Here is a 17,556-nt window from a genome sequence, read left to right as displayed (position 1 = left end):
TATGACAACTTGCAATGTTCGCATATGATGGTGATCAAGGCAGTGATGAGAGATCTGAAGGATTTTTCAAATTTAATCTCTATTAATGTTAAGTCTATCTCTGAGTTACTATTCTCTAGGCAGTTTGATGCAGATTCATCACCAAAATGGGCTTATTTCTTTAGAAATAAGTCTAAGGTTGGGATATATATATATTGGGCCTTTGATCTCAAGGGTTTTCTATGTAATAGGCCACTTTAATGAGCCTAAACTAGGGGTATATAGGTTGCATACGGGATTAGCCCAATACTTAGTTTATTTTTATGTTTTTTAATTGAACCGATTCGTATTGGTTACATCCAATTGATTCAATTTTGGTGATCATGTGACTTGGTTAAGTGGTCATGTGACAACTTAAGTAGTCATGTGATGTAAGTTGGGCTGAATTAGGACTCTATAAGTCTAGCCATGTTTTGAGTCTATTTCTTTTAGTATTTTAGTTTCCTAGTCAGTTTAAGTTACCCAATAGGTTAAAGGATTGGGTTAGGCCTTTCCTTTTTAGAGTAGAAGTCTATTTTTGAGTCTTCTATATAAGGTTGTAAGGGGGGCAAAGCCTTGAATACGAATTTGATTAATGAAAAGCTTTTGTTTGCTGCCATTGCTGTTGCCCTGCTCTGTTGAGTGTTGCTCCTTGTGAGTGTGCATCCTTGTGGTTCTATCAAGGCGGAAAGGGACTGGTGGAATCTAGTTGACTCCTTACGCCGTGACGGCTAGGAGGATCTTCTTCAATTCGAAGGTGGTTCTATCCTTCACATCTGTTCAAGCTACTGCCAGTGGAATCTTCAGTAAGTTTGACACCCAATTTCTTCTTCTAACCCTCTAATCCTTTCCCCCAATCGATCCCCTTTATTTTTTGTTTGAATCCCATAAACCCTAACTCCATTAAACCCTAGTTCTTACTGCCCAACCATATTTAACCATTAGAATTACTTCAAATTAAAACCACAGCCTCTCCTTAACACCCCCTACACTTGACCCAAGCTGCTGCCCCTATTTGTCCATCAGAACCCTAATCCCCTCATCCTTCATTAATTTCCCCAAAACCCATAGTCGATCCTGACTTACTGCCCGGTTTTACAGAATTTTCAAAACACTTAAAACTCTATAATACCTACATTATTAGAGTCCTATAAACCTGCCTAGCCATACCCCCTAAGCCCCCCTTCCATTATCCTAACCTAAGCTCTAGATTTGACCTAAAACTGCAATTCTGTCCTACTGAAACTGCAGAACCAACAGCCCCTTAGTTCCTTGTTATTGGTCCTGGTTTAATTGGCTTTTAGTAGGGCTTTACCCTATCTAAAACTACATTACAGTTACAAGTGAGGATTGTTCCATCTAGGCCAGCAAGAATTTTTTAAGTGACTTGGCAACTTCCAGCTTGGGGATTCAGTAAGTTAAATATAGATGGTTGCTCTCTTGGAAACCCGGGTCGGTCAGGGGCAGGTGGAATTGTTAGAGATAGCAATGGGATTCCTTTTATAAGCTTTGCAAATTTTGAAGGGGTTACAACAAATTGTACTGCAGAATTAGCGGCTTTCTTCTCTGGTATTCAACATGCAAGACCATGAATGTGAGGAAGCTATGGATTGAATGTGATTCTCAGCCAGAGGTGATGTGCATTCAGGATCAAAACATCCCGTGGATTTTTGAACAACAATGGTGGTATTGTAAGCAGTTTTTGGATAGCTCTTCTTGGTATATATCCCACTGCTTCCAGGAGGCTAATAATGTCGCTGACAAACTTGCAAAACATGCAGCAGCAACAATAACTTCAACAATTTGGGATGCCCCGCCCTCTTTTGTAGTTGGTGATGTATCTTGGGATGCTCAGTTGAAACCCAGATATAGGTTTTCTTAACCTATTTGGGTGGTTTTTTCTTTTCTTGTTTGGGTTGCTTTTCTGCTGATGGCCATGCCGTAGGTGGAATAGCAGCTCAAAAACGTATTCTCTCATTGTTTTCCTTTTTTTTTTTTTTATAATTAATATAGTCTACTTGCTGATTCTTAGCAAAAAAACAATGTAACCCAAATGTAATTGGGTTTTCACCACCTTCACCCCTCCAACAGTTCTTACACTTGTCACCGCAGCATAATACATATCTTTAATTATGTCCACATATTCACTTGAAACACTTCTCTTCTCTAGTACTTGCCAGATTTAACTCCCTAAGAACTCTATCATAAGCTTTTTCAAGGTCAATAAAGACCATATGGGGATCCTTCTTGCAATCTCTAAATCTTTCCATGAGTCTCCCAAGTAAATAACTTATGTCACGGATCTTCCTAGCATAAAACCAAATTGGTTCTCCGTAATAGTAGTTTCTTGTCTCAGGTGGGTTTCAATAACCCTATCCATAAGTTCATGGTATATGACTCATTAGTTTTATACCTCTATGGTAATTGCAACTCTGAATATCAACTTTACTTTAGTAAATCGGAACCATGATGCTTCTCCTCCACTCATCTGGCATTTTTTGTGTGCTTATAATCTTATTAAACAGCTTGTGGTTAGCCAATAAACCACAAATTCCTAAGCTCTTCCACACTTCTATTGGGACCACATTTGGGCCTTGTGCCTTGCATACTTTCAGCCTCCTTAAAGCTTCTTTTACTTCAGACACCCTAATTTTTCGTATATATTTACGACTTGTGGTGTCTTGATGGGTACTGCAGTCTTCCGGAACACTATTACTCGAAGTGTCTTCATTTAGTAGGCTGCAGAAATAACCTTTCTATCTTTTCTTAATGTCCTCATCCCCTATTAGTACTTTACCATCTTTACTTTTAATACATCCAACATGGTCGAGATCTCTACTCTTCCTTTCCCTCACTTTAGCTATCTTATAGATAGTTTTTTCCATTGGAAGCAAAGATCAGCAAAACTACCTAGCAGATCAGTCAGGCCAAGGAAAAAGAATAACCCCTAGGAAAATATGTTATTTTTTGAATTTTCAGATTTATGAATAAAAGAGAAAATAAAGAAAGTATCCACATCAAAAGAACTAAACAAAGCCTTGCTCGAGTGGTCTACAAGGTCTAATGAATTGGGAGACACCTAATGATTACTGCATTCACTATTTATTTCACATGCCCATGTTCTTTCAATGAGATGTCCTTCATCTCTGCCTAGGGTAAAAAAATTGAAGCCTCCCATTGTTTCCAGCTAAAACCACATAAAAGGACTCTTGAAACATGTTGTTTACCTAACAAACGGAGCCCTAAGAGGAGAGGGGAAATTCAAAATACCAAAAAAGCCAAATTATAAAGTCTACTGAGGAATGGGGAAAAAAGAGTTCCAGATATTTAAGGAGATGATAAACTGGTCAATAAGATCCAATGGTTCAAACACCAAACTGGATACAGATCCTCACGGCCCCAGATCAACTCAACCTGATAAAACAGTAAGTCAAACCAATGACGCCATCAAAATAAATATGGCCATTTATATACATTTTATGGGAAGTCAATTCATAGGTATTCTTTGTACAACAAATAGTTTGATATAGTCAGCACTGGTGATTACTCACCAATATCTTATCTCTTATTAAACGTAAATGCAGTTTCGAAACAATGATGTTTAGGTTTTATCCATTAAGAAGAAAGACAGTGACCTTGAAAATTTTCGAACTATTAGATAGCCCATTAGCGGTTTACTGCCAAAGCGTTGCAAAATACAGTCTATTACCTATTAACTCAAATCAGCTTAACAAAGCCTTATCCCACCAAAAAGCATCGACTACTGTATCTTGTTCCGCCAACTCAGCTTTTTTACTCAAAAAGTACTGTTTATTAAGATAAAGCAAATTAGTAAAGTATCCCATTAACCCAGAAGTGATCTTGGCATATAAAACAAAAAGCGAAGCAATAAATATGATTTTTTTGTGTGTGTGTGTGTGGGGGGGGGGGGGGGGATGGGGGCCTTGGAAAATTTGTGTCACCAACTAAGCCAACGCAAAGAATGCTTGAATGCCAGTCCAATTTGTTGGACCATCTAGTCCCCTCCAGATTTTATTTATTCTCCTTGTCACACATCTTGGACATCACAACTCAATATTTTACAGGGAACAAATGCCCATACAGTAATATTCAAAGATTTTAGTAAACATTTCTTTTACTTATGCAGAAAATGTTCAGACTTCAAATAGCATCTTTTTAAAGATAAGTTATATAATCTTCCACCTTTGCCAGTCAAAAGAATCTTAATTGAAGAAAAGATCAAAAAAGTAGGAGAGAAAAAAAAGGGGGGGGGTGAGATGGCCTGAAAAATAAAAGCTCAGCCGAGACAATAACAAAAAAGCCCCACAAAGACCCCACCTAATCACTCACTATACGAAGGAAAGGTCCTATCATAAATACCGAAATGCCATAAAAAATACACCCTTGAACCATCAAGCAAGGAAACCATAAAAGTGATGGCAACAATAATTAATTCAGAACTCTATCCATGACTCAAAAAACATAACTCCCTGTTCTCATAAATGGAGAGATGATAATCAAGGCTGTCAAAGCAGAGGTCTCTTTGGGGACTTTAAAGCTCCCAATGAAAGTCTGTGCATGCTGCCATCAATTTGCGAATAACAAACTCATTCTTTGTGGAGTCTCACCCAGGTTTTTTTTCTCCCCATTTCTTTTCTTTTTTGACAAGTCTTCACCTAGGCAATTACAATGTCTGAGACATACTCATGATGTTTTGAAGCTGCCTTCAGGGACTACGTATAATTTAATAAAGGAGCAGAATGTATAGGGTTAATGATGTATTGAACTTGGAAGGTTAGTCTTTGTAATATTCACTGTGGAATCAATAATGGTTAGGCTCCATAACTAGCCTATAATTATGTGTACTTCTCATCAAAGAGAGAAAGAGAGAAAGAGAGAGAGAGAGAACAGATGGCTTTGATTTCAAAGCACAACACAACTTTTAAAAAAAAGTTCCCCTTTTCCATAGAGTTTACTCAACAAACTATCTAAAAGCTAACCTGTAACCTGGGAAGGAAAAAATAAGGCAAACTCAAACTTCAAAGCATATGAAACAAGGACTCTAGAAGGTCAGGATTAGGACTTACGGAAATCTAGCATCTCCAACCCGTCCAGTGTACCCAACATGTTGCCGTGTCTTCCTCAAATCTACCATCATTTGCAATGGATTTGTTCGTCTAAGATTCGCCACTACACCAGACATTCTCTCATTTTTGAAAGGATGTGACCATGCACCAGTCGAGAATGCCCTACAAAGGCCATTAGTAATAATTGACGCATCAAGATAATGTTCAATCGGGTGCAAGTTACGGTCTCCATAAAGATCTCTCTGCAAAGCTTTAACCATCCGCCTCTCAGCATGTTTTATGTGCACTCTCAGCTCTCGTTCAAGCAAATCACCAGATAACTCTAATCTTTTATTTCTAAAATCATCTCTGTTCTCACATTTTCTTTTTCCAGTATAAGACAGCAAAAGACACTTGACCATATAAGCAAGAAATAGGGCCTTTTGTCTCAAGCCAGTAAGAGCAGGAAATAAGTGATCTTTGAAGCAATCCTCTGTGCATTCCTTAGGTGGAAATTTTGCTTTCTTGAAAAGTTCATCCACATATTTGAGAGCCTTTCCATTTTTACGAAAATCATTGCATTCCTTATCAGCATCCAATATAGAAGAGAAAAGTATATTTCTGAAGGTAGCATCATTAATGTCCAGATCAATCATATCAATAATTTCTTTATCTGATGAAATACCGAGGGCAAAAAACAAAATCCATATAGGCATTGTAGCAACCAAGAAATACACATTTAAAATTTTCCCTTTATGAGCCTCTTCTAGTTTAGCTGGTTCAATGAGCTTCATATATACTCTTCTCCTCTTCAAATCTGAACGGTATGCAACCGTCCAGGTCGGTTTGCTAGAAACCCAGAGTCTCCTTAGGCAGATCTGTTCTTGTGCAATGAACGTCTGCAATGAATATCATAGTGATTATCCCCAAGAAATTATGTAACATACTCCATGAATCTATTTGACTGTATTTAAGGATAGATATATGATATAAGTGAGAGAGAAATTGATTTTACAAAAAAAAAAAAAACCTCAGTTGAGTATAGAAGTTATTACCAACCCTAAACAGGATATCATGCATTTAATGAATAGGCAGATGGAGGCCCACCAATATTTCTTGACATCACTGCATGCATAGGTGTTCACAACGAACTGACTAAAAGGTCCATCGAAACATTCAGCTGGATCCCACTTGGTTGTACAATGGGATTCAACATTCATGTGTTTGCAGCAGAACCAAGAAATGATACACTAAAATGTGGGACAGTCAAACCAGAGTTCTGCAGATTTATCCCATACTTAAGGACCTACCGAGGCACCCGCTGCCTGGTTTGTGAGACTGGCTTGAAAGAAGAAAGAGAATCTTTATAAGCCACAAGATAGGTCAGAGAAAAAGGCCTTTGCAGTTACAGGTTGGTTCAGACCACTGGCCAAAAGCCGCACTACCCAATGTATACCTGAGTCCAGCGTTCCTTTAGCCAGTCATGGGCCATAACGGCATGTGATACACGAAAAGAAAAAGAATGATGACAAATCCTTGCTTCAGTAGCAGTAACAGAAGAAAATCTATAAAAGGAGGAAGAAGGAATAAGAGGAGAGGTGGGGAATATGAAGTTGAGAATTCAATGGGGTGGACATAGGCAGAGAAAGGCGACCATGGTACTATGATGCAGTTACACATAGGGTTAGATAAGGCAATTTTGTAATTTGAATTTGAATTTTATTGTGTTGAAGGTAAATACATTAGTAGCAGTAGGAGTTTGGATTGGTTCCAAAAGCTATTTCAGGATACAGTATAGGAGTGATTCTTTTAGTCTTGACTCTTGACACTTTCAATATAAATGTAATCAATTAAATATACAGAGATTATGGATTGAAAATTATGTGTGTTGCTGCCAAGAGATATGGGTGCGCAGGTCTATCCCCCTCCTCTGAACTCCTCTCTCGTTTCAGGTGCGATCTGTCTATTCTCTCACCATCTTCCCCTTCTTTTAATCCTTGTTATTCTTTAATCATCTTCTTCTTTCTTGACTATTATTACCTGCATATTCCTTCTTTTCTGCAACTGTCTTCCTACAGAACAGCAAAGGTATTGAACAATCTCCATAGTGAGAAATCGGTTGGGCCTGATATTCTCGGCATAGACTGTCCCTCCATAGGCGATAAAAACCCCAGAATTTCACCCCCTAAAGAACCCCCTGCTGTGAGATCGAATTCATACCCATACCTGGTTTTGCTACAGTATCTCCAGAACCAGTTACAGAATCTTTTCTTTGTTCATTACCTGATTTCTGGGCCTGTTGTTGGTTCTTTCTAATAGATTTAGAGTGCAGTATCTTACCTCAAAGTTTTGTATTGATGGACTCCGATGAGCGAGTGCCTTCATCCGATAGAGAGTCAAGTTACCACGTATGGATCTTATCATGGAAGGAACTAGGAAGAAGAAAATAAGTTTTCTAATTTACATTTAAAGCTCTTTCTTCCTATCCACAGCCCCCGAGTCCTAACCTTAGATTCTGTTTTTCCCCATCTCTATATCAATTTCAGAATTGTCTTCTTCCCTTCATTCCTGATTTGTTCCCTATCTTGTTATTTTACTTTTTAACTTTTCAAGGTCTTGACTTGTCTCGAAAATTACAGATGTCATTTCCTTCAAATTTTAAGTCATTTAGCACTTGGGTGTGCCCGTAGCGACCCGAATTAGGTTTTTTGAACCTAAGGTTGCATCAATTGATATCAGAGCCATATTTATTGCAGTTTTCCTAACCATGATAGGACCCTCTCAAATCACCAACTCTGAGACACAACTTGTATCAAGAACTCGCTGAGAGTCAACGAAAGACTGGAGAAAAACTCAAATAGTACATGGCACTTTCGGAATCCAAGTGTCAAGAAAATTTGGTAAACATAGCAGCTCTCAATTCCAAGGTGGATCAAATTTTGGATACCCTAAATTTCAACAGAAAAGACCAACCAGAACTGTCCACACCAATTCCCTAATTTGGTATTTTATGTATTGCCGACACGCCTCCAAGACAGCAACCCAAGCCAATTATTCCCAGGATGCCAGACAACAATTCTAAGACAAGGATTACGACATCAAGATCGAGGTTCCATAGTTCGACGGTGAGAAGAGACCCAAGGAGTTTCTTGACTGGTTAACTAATGTTGACAAGATTTTCACCTACAAGCCCTTTCCAGGTGACAAGAAGTGTGACCTTATCCACACCACATTTACTGAGTATGCATATTCGTGGTGGGATGATGTGCAAAAGTTTAGGCTTATCAGGCGACTTAGAACCATCACAAATTGGGAAGCTATGAAGGAGATATTGAATGCAAAAATTCGTTACTCCAAATTTTGAGAAGATGCTCATCCACCGGATGGTCAACTCTCATCAATGCAGTAAAGATGTGGATGCTTATACTATGGAATTCCACAAATTATCTTCCAAGTGCAAGCTTCAGGAGATAGATCAGCAACAGCTATTATGGAATATTAGGGGGCTGAACAAAAGATCCAATTAGAGTTTGCTAACAGGGATTTCAGATCAGTCAATGTGGCAGTTGCTTATGCCAAGACAGTCAAAGAAAAGTGTAGCTCACAAGTTTACACCCAACACTGAAGAAAGGAAAGTTCAGTCCAGTAAGGTTGAAGAAAATAAGTCAAAGGTCTCGAAGGGTAACGAGTGGATAAAGACATTGTGTAACGCAATTGTAGTGAGAAAGGTCACTTTGGCAACAATTGTCTCAACAAGACCCGTTTTGTGACCATGGTAAGGACGTTGTTGGTAAATATGGATGACAAGGATGACATGGAGGTTAATAAGCCTTATCCTCCTGATCCAAATGATGACACTGATTATGGTCATGATGGCAAGGTTGAAGCCAATTCAGCTAGCATTTTTTTTTTTTGGATGAATAAAAATTTTATTACGAAAAGAGAAAGGGACTACAAAAGCCCCCCAGAAGGGGGAAGAAGACAAATACACAAATACACAAGAGGCTTCAAGGAGAAGCCTGGAGAGAGGGAGACCCCAAAGAGAACGATATGCTTGTTCCTTGAGGAATCTATACAAGAACTGGTGACAGCAAAAAGCTTTGCTTTGATGTCGAAGGAAATGGAGTCCCAAATCTGGCGAAGAGACCTGGAGTTGGAGGTCCATTTCATGATGTTTCACTTCATCCAAATTTGGTTAATGGCAGCGCAAAAAGCTAACTTTCCCACAGAATCGCAAAGAGAAGTTCCAGCAAAAGACATGTTCACCCAAATCCATTCTCTAGGCCAAAGAAAAATTCTGTGGCTTTTGGGCCAGCACTTAGCAAGCACTCCTTTCCAAACAGAGGATGAGAAGGGGCACTCAAAAAATAAATGATTAGCATCTTCAACCGCATTCCAGCAAAGGCAGCAAGAGGAGGAAACTGCCATGTGCTGGTGAAGCAAGAAAGACTGCGTTGGAAGGATAGTCAGAAATCTCGCGAGATCTCGCCGAGATTCTCGGTTTTTTGAAAAACCGAGTCGAGATGGCAGTCGAGTGGAAAAAATACCATATCTCGCCGAGATCTCCGAGATCTCGGGTCATTTCTCGTTTCTGGTGAGTATGCAAATGGCTGAAGAGAAATTCAAAATCTCGCCGAGATCCCGGGTCATGGGGCAGTATCTCGGGTCTCGGGTGGGTTTTTGACCCATTTTAGTTATAACTTACAAGCCATCTTGACAGAACTCGGCAAGTTCTGTCAAGAGGCCATTTTATCTCTCAAAGCTCACTTCTTCTCTCAAATCCTCTCTTCCCTTCTTCATTTTTTGCTTGGATTCAAAGCTTTGGAAGGTGATTTTGCTGCCAAACTGAAGATTGAAGCTCACTTTTGCAAGATTGATCAAGTTTTTGAAGGATTTTTGAAAGGTAACCCATTTTCCCTAAATCTATTTTTTTCAAAAATAATTGATGAAATCTTGGTAGATTCATGTGATTTTGAGTTATGTTACACAACTTTGGCCGAACTATCACTTGATGGAGGCAGAATTTTTTATTATAATTTCTGGGAAAAAAATGAATTCTTAAAAAAAAAAATTAAAAAAATAGGATAAATACTTATTATTTGGATGTGATTTTGATATATGTTAGACAAGTTTGCATGCTCTACAGCCTCATGGAGTCATTTTTTTTTTTCATCCATTAAAAAATATATATTTTTTTTCAGATTTAATAATAATATTATTAAAATAGTTAAAAAATATATAAAATTAAGGAAAAATACCTGTTTTTGTTGGAAAATTATGCACAACATTTGTACATAATGTCCAACTTCAAATGATGTCAAATACATCATTATGTTACAATATTTTATATTTGAAGGTATAATTATTTTTAATAAAAATTGTAAATATTATTTTTAATTAATAAATAAATACTAGGGTTAGGAAATAAATAAGAGATAGGTATTTGATTGTTCTAGTAGCTTCATATTATGTTTAATAGTTATGAATACAATACTTTAAGTGTTTAATACCTTACTTTAAGTCTGTAATAGTTACTAATACATGTTTTTTTATGTAACAGTGTAAAAAATAAGATATTTCTTACACAATGGGGGATATAGCATGGCTACATGGAGTCCCGATGTCTGAGGACAAAAAGAAGTCAGAGTGTAACTACCGTGGAAAGATTCTAAATTCTGGAGAAGCAACTAGATTAAAGGAACATTTGTCTGGTCTGGGCAAGGATGTTGCCAAATACCGAAATGTTCCGAGCCAAGTGAAACTCGCAATGGCACAAAACTTGAGAGGAGTACGAACAAAGAAAGCTGAGACGGAAAGACAACAAATAGCTTTTGATGAGGCAATTCTAGAGAGGCATGGTGTAGAGATCCGTGGAGGAGTAGGAGATGATACTGAATATAGGCCTACACCTGGTGAGTTCGAATCAGAGGCTGAATGGAGGATTTACCAGTAGACTTTGGGACAGAGTAGGCAAAGTTTTCATTTTGAGAATATACGAGCATATGAGCAAGCAAGAGGAGCTGGTGGATCTGGCTCAGCTACACCAGTGCAACAAGATGAGAGGAGGAGAAGTACTGGCACAAGAGATATCCCACGGCCCCAAGCCCAACCACGAGCACGTTCCCCAGATACCATTTTTTAGCAGGATCCATCTACTTTTAGGCAACAAAATGCCTTCCAGCCAACCATCCCACAAGTGTTTGGTGGTAAACAAGAGGAAGCACGGAAAGCCTTCAGCAAGTTCATGCTATACAATGACATTCCAGCTAATGTAGCACAAGGAACATATTATAATGCATTCCTTGATGCTGCAGGGAGGGCTGGCCCAGGATGGAAGGGGCCTACACCATATGAGTTATATAATGTATATTTGCCTCAAGAGGTAGAGGAGCTGAAAGAGTACATAAAGAGTCTGAAGCTAAGGTGGGACACATATAGGGTTACTCTTATGGCTGATGGTTGGACTGGACCTACTAGACAGTCCATTATAAATTTCATGGTGAGTTGTAATGGGAAGACTGTATTCTTGAAGTCTGTTGATGCATCAAAGCATGCAAAGGATACATCATACTTGTATAAGCTACTGAAGCAAGTGGTAGAGGAAGATATAGGAGAAAAGAACGTTATCCAAATTGTGACGGATAACAGTTCTAATTTTAAGAAGGCTGGAGAGAAATTAATGAACAAAAAGAGTAAGAGGATCCGCCTCTTTTGGACTCTATGTGCAGCCCATTCTATTGATTTAATACTGAAGGACATGGGGGAAAAAGCTTTGGTGGCTGGTGTGGTCAATAGGGCAAGGCAAGTGACCAACTTTGTGTATAACCATGGTTATGCTTTAGCCATGATGAGGGAAAAATGCAAGGGGGATTTAGTGAGGCCTGGTGTCACTCGATTTGCCACCAATTACATTGCATTGAAGAGCTTTCAGACGAAGGTGGTAGGTCTGAGGTCAATGTTTGCAAGTGAACAATGGTTTAGTTGGCAAGGTTCTAGGACAGAAGAAGGGAAGGCAGCACAACAGACCATTGCAAGTGATCAATTTTGGAAGGACTTGTATAAAGTTGTTGCCATATTAGAGCCAGTGGTGGCAGTACTAAGGATGGTTGACACGGAGAAGAAGCCTATCTTGCCCCACATATATGCCGCCCTGGAGAAGATGAAGGAAATGGTCCGAGCTGCAATACCCCGAAGTGCTCGGTCATACATTAACATCATTGATGAGCGATGGGAGAAGCACTTGAGTCATCCATTGCATAAAGCTGGTGAGTTCAACACTTCAACATACTTTAACTTTATATGAGTTTTTACATTTACATATTCAAAACTCAAAAGTATTAAGTCACTAACAACTTATATTTGTGGTTTCCCCTTTACTAGCATACTATTTGAACCCAAAGTACCAGTATTAGCATAATCTTGGGCTAGACACGGATTTGTTACTGGCAGTTGAAACTGTTATTGAGAAGTTGGAGGTCAATGCTAAAACACAATCTGACTACAATGATGAGGTGAGAGTATGGGACTTTGGTACTTTGGTAGTAAGTAAAGGAATGTAATTACTAAATAGGAAATACTAATGCCTTTAACACTGTTTGAAATTTAAAATGAAAATAGATCAAATTCTTCAGAGGCCTCAGCAAGTTTCAGTCGAAAAGCTGCAGTGGAGGGTCGACAAAAGTCAGACCCTAGTAGGTGGCAATGTGGCATGACATTACATTTATGAATTATAATTTTATCCCTTTAGAATGCACATATTCTTAATATTCTATGTTTATAATGCAGTTAACTGGTGGGTGCTTTATGGTACAAGTTCACCCAACCTGAGGAAGGTAGCAATCAAAGTGCTCTCACAAACTTGTTCATCCTCTGGGTACGAGCACAACTGGAGTACATTCACATTGATACACTCAAAGAAGCGGAACAGACTGGGTAGTCAACGACTGGAGCAACTGGTGTATGTGCATTATAATATGAGACTAAGGATGAGGCACATACGTGAAGAATTTGAGAACAATGACAAAGATCCCATCGAGCTAGCCAACATATTCCAGGAGGACTCTGATGATGATGAGGATTCCCTATTCCAGTGGGTGAGGGATCGTGGTGCACCAGAGATGGATGAGCCTGGAGGTAGGCCCGACTTCACCATTGCGTCCGTAACCGGTACAGATGTTGACGACTATATGTCGCAAGAGGAGCGTGCACATTCTCAGTCACCGAGACCTTTTGAGGATGCAACAGGAACTGCTCCTGATGATGATGATGATGGTGGTGGTGATGGTGATGACCCTGCTGGTGGTGATACCCTAATAGTGGTGATGCTGGTGGTAGTAGTGGTGGTAGTGGTGGTGGCATGCAGAGTGGTGGTTATTATGATGATCGTCATAAGGGGATGCGCAAGCAATACTAGCATGATGTGAGAACGCAGGAGGACCCTGTGCGTTTCACAGGTGAGTCTCAGTTTACACATGCCACATAAGATCAAGACCATGGTGGCCATAGCAAAACGTACAAGAGAAGGACGGATCGCAAACACAACCAACCTCAGTATGATGACACGAGTATGAACACTATGCTAGCAAGTTTTGGAAGCATGACTATGGATACTGGTAGTGAGCATCAGTCGTGGCAATCATATCAATCTCATCATCACTATGATTATAGCCAGCAGAGCACCGGTTCTGAATATAGTGCCTATGGTCAGTTTGGCTAGTCAACACATGAGTATGACTATCAAAGCAGTGGGTCCACCATTGGGTCCAAATTTCCAGTCCCATACATTCTTCAATATGACAGTAGCATAAGCAATGGATCTAATACTTCATGGCAACGGTCTAATGCCACTGTTGAACAGCTATACCCTAGGATAGGTGTCTTGACATATGTGGATGAGAACTCTTATATGAATGCTGTGGAGAACTATGCAACGGTGGAGCAACAATATGTCATGGGAAGACTATGTGGGACAAATGGGGAATGAATATTTGATTCAATCTCATTTTATGTGATGATAGTTGTAACTTGTAACATTGTTAAGCTTGAGCAATTTGATGTATCACTTATTCACTTTAACATTTGTAATGCTTATTAAGTTGTTTTCCTATTAATTGAATGTTTTGTTTGAGTCCTATATACATAAATTATGTTATTAATGTATATAGTATGCTATTTTAATACGTCGTCGCCTACCAACTAAGGGTCCGATGTAAAAGTCCTATTTGGACTTTGGTTTTGCAAAATCTGACAATGCCATTGTGTTTAAATGGCCTAAAATAGGTTGTATCATAGTTGTCATGGCGTCGCCATATCGTCGCCATGACGCCGCCATGTCGTCCTAGCGCTGGAGACATGTTCATATCGACCTACGCCATGGCGTCCTGTCTCTCTTTCGCTCTTCGATTTCTTCTTCTTTAATTTTTTGTTTCTTCCCCAACCTTAGACCCACTCCCTGTTTCCCTAAATCTCCTATTTTAACCTAGAAGATGCATATCACACTGCTTCCACCAAAGTAACCTGCAACTAAGACATCCGCCAGATCTGATTTTAGATCTTACCATTCGGTTGCCAGCAGAATTTTGGGGCTATTTCTCGTTGGGATTGGCAGACCTTGGTGCTGCGATTTTATTCCAGAAATTGCAGGGAGAATCGTCTTCGTAAGGAGTTTCCTCTGCTGGAACTACCCCAGTTCACTGCCTCTTTGCCTCTCTTTCTATCGTGTTATTGCAAGGTTGAAGAAGACATTAAGTCTTTAAAATTGCAAGGACAACTTATATTATTTATATAAAACCCCCTATATTCTCTATTGCTATTCTGTTTAGCCCATTCAGTTTTCTCTTTAACTCCATTAAATTACAGTTCTGCAACTCCTTTACAGCTTCAGATTAATTACAATTCTGCCATTGCTCTTATAAATTTTGATTTATCTATTAGTTTGCCATTCAACTTTGGATTTAATTACAATTCTGCCATTGCTCTTATAAATCTTGATTTATCTACTAGTTTGCCATTCAACTTTGGATTTAATTACAATTCTGCCATGGTCGGCATGATCGCCATGGCGGGCGACATGTCGATATATCGACGTGACACCCCTCCACCGACTTGGATCGTCGTGACGTCGTGACAACTATGGACTGTATACCGATTTTCAAACCCAAAAGAGGTCTAAAACCCACCGAGATGGGCTTCCGAGTCGGAAAAAAAAAAAAAACACAAACTCACCGAGATCTCGGCTCAACTCGGTTTTGGGCTGGGCCGAGATGGCTCCGAGACCGGAGTTTTCGAACCTTGGTTGGAAGGCAGCAACCAAGGCTTGTTTGGGAAGACCCAAGTTGTATATGGCTCTTGGGGTAATACGATGGAGGAGAATTCACATGGGGTGCTAGTGATCCAGCCAAAGCTTGGTGGAGGTCCCGTCGTCAATATGAATCTGAATGGCTCCGATGACAGAGGGGAGAAGAGACAAGATCTTGCGCCAAACCCAAGAAGCATCAACTGATAGAGGAGCCGTCTAGATGGAGTCAGACCGCAGCAGCCCTGAATAGACCCAATCCACTCAGATACTCTTCTCCTTATTAACAAGCTTCCAAATCAGTTTGGTGATCCGAGCTGAGTTGACATCTTTGATTCTTCTTAAGCCAAGGCCTCCCCTCCTCCTTAGGGAGGCAAACAGAAGCCCATTTGAGGGGATAGAGAAATCTCGAGGAGTCATTTCCTTTTCAGAGAAAGGCAGCCATAAGAGTTTCAAGAGACTTGATGGTTGCATGCGGAAGACCTAAGATGCCAGACAAATAAATATAGGAGGATTGCATGACTGACTTCATGAGGACCAAGCGAGCAGCCAACCTGCATAAGATAAGAGCTTGCTTTTCCAGAGTTGAAGCCTCTTACGGATAGCATCGAGCATAGGGGAGTAATGATGAGCGGTCTTCTCTTCCAGGGCAGATTTTTCAGTCTCAGAGATACCAGCTAAGAACAAAAGGGATTTCCTAGTGTTGATGCAAAGACCCGAAAGAGAAGCAAACTGATGAAGGCAACCCATAATAGTCTCGATAGAAGGCAAGGAGACCTTGGAGAAAATCATGAGATCATCTGCAAACGCCAAGTGGGAGAGCTTAATGGCCTTACATTTGGCAATGTGTTGGATAAGTTGCTGATCTGTGCAACATTAGAGACTGCTGGAAAGAACTTTAAGAGCCAAAGTGAAGATGTAGGGGGAGAGCGGGCACCCTTGACAAATACCTGTTTAGCATGGGAGTTTAACCCCCAAGTATTCCAAAGAACTCCTTGATTCATTTAAAAGGGTGGGAAGGTACAACACAGCTCCTTGGGAGGAGGAGCTTCGGGGAATATACCTCGATTGGGACGAGCTACAATGACGTCAAATGTAAGAGCGCATGTGATAATGGTTCGAAGGAGCCATGGGAGAAACCATAGCAGTGGCAGAAGCAAGGGAGTTCTTGGAAGGGGTAGCAAGGATAGCGGGTAGAGGGGAGGGAGAGGCAATCCGGTTATAAGAAGAAACTACCCATTTAGGGGGGAAGGACCAAACCCGAGGTGGGGAGGGTTAGAAGAAGAAGGGGCTAAGTGGTTTAGAAGGGCTGGGTGAACAGTAGTCAAGCTAACCAAAGGAGGTGAGTGTTTAGAGGAGGGGTCCACAAGGGGAGAAGGGGCCACAAGGGTAGAGGGGTTTGAAATAGGAAAGGACAAAAAGGGGGAAGAAGGATTATTTGAGAGCAGATCTCCGTCAGAGAGAGATTGAGAAATATGGAAAAGAGACAGAGTGGGGTCAGGCGAAAGGGAGGTGCACAAAGGCAGGTTTGATAGCAGAGCTAAAGGGAAACGAGGATCAGAACTGTTGCAGACAACGGCCAAAGGAACTTTTGGGGGACAGCCAGTCAAAACATCAGCAGCTGGGCAAGTTTCGGTAGCAGTGCTAGGATCTGCAGAGTCGTCAGAAGCCAAGGTTGCAAAACGATTGCGACCAACAGTCGCAACAGGGCGTTGGATCATCAGACGACTATCAGACGGACTTCTGAGGAGGGGTTTCTTCCAGCAAGGGTTTCTTCCGACAGTGATTTCTTTGTCTTGCTCTTCCTCTGCTAGCAGATAGAGTGCGATGGGCTGGATGCTCCGATGGTAGTTGCTTGACGGAGGATGATGAGTGTCCACAGTTTTAACATCAGGGGCTGGAATTTCTGTCCCGGCTACAGAGGAATCCTTTGGAGAGCAGAGATGAGAGTCATGCCCAAACTTTTTACAAACCAAGCAGTGATGTGGTAGCCAATTGTAGTGGATTCCTTGGTCGAAAGAGAAGCCACCTTCGTTAACCTTGATGAACTTACGCAGAGGATCATTTGCTGAGATGTCAACACAAATCCTGGCATAAGCAAGACAATCTTTATGCATGGTTCTGGCATCGGAGAAGAGAGGAGTACCCACCACAGATCCTACAGTGTTGAGGCCATCT

The 17,556-nt window shown here is 40.4% G+C and overlaps 1 protein-coding gene across 2 annotated transcripts in view; it reads right to left on the bottom strand.

Moving 5' to 3' along the window:
* The window catches only part of LOC122664373 (DNA-directed RNA polymerases IV and V subunit 2-like), a 36,691-nt gene that overhangs the window by 10,876 nt on the left and 8,259 nt on the right, over positions 1 to 17,556 (bottom strand). For both annotated transcript variants that reach the window (XM_043860165.1, XM_043860164.1), the window contains exon 4: positions 5,106 to 5,983. In XM_043860165.1, the coding sequence (XP_043716100.1) occupies positions 5,106 to 5,983 (878 nt within the window). The remainder of the gene's footprint in view (positions 1 to 5,105; positions 5,984 to 17,556) is intronic.

Source organism: Telopea speciosissima, chromosome 6 (assembly GCF_018873765.1).
Source record: "Telopea speciosissima isolate NSW1024214 ecotype Mountain lineage chromosome 6, Tspe_v1, whole genome shotgun sequence".
In the NCBI taxonomy this organism is placed as follows: Eukaryota; Viridiplantae; Streptophyta; class Magnoliopsida; order Proteales; family Proteaceae; genus Telopea; species Telopea speciosissima.
Note: the sequence above shows the minus strand (reverse complement) of the source record. Positions and strands in the feature narration are given on the sequence as shown.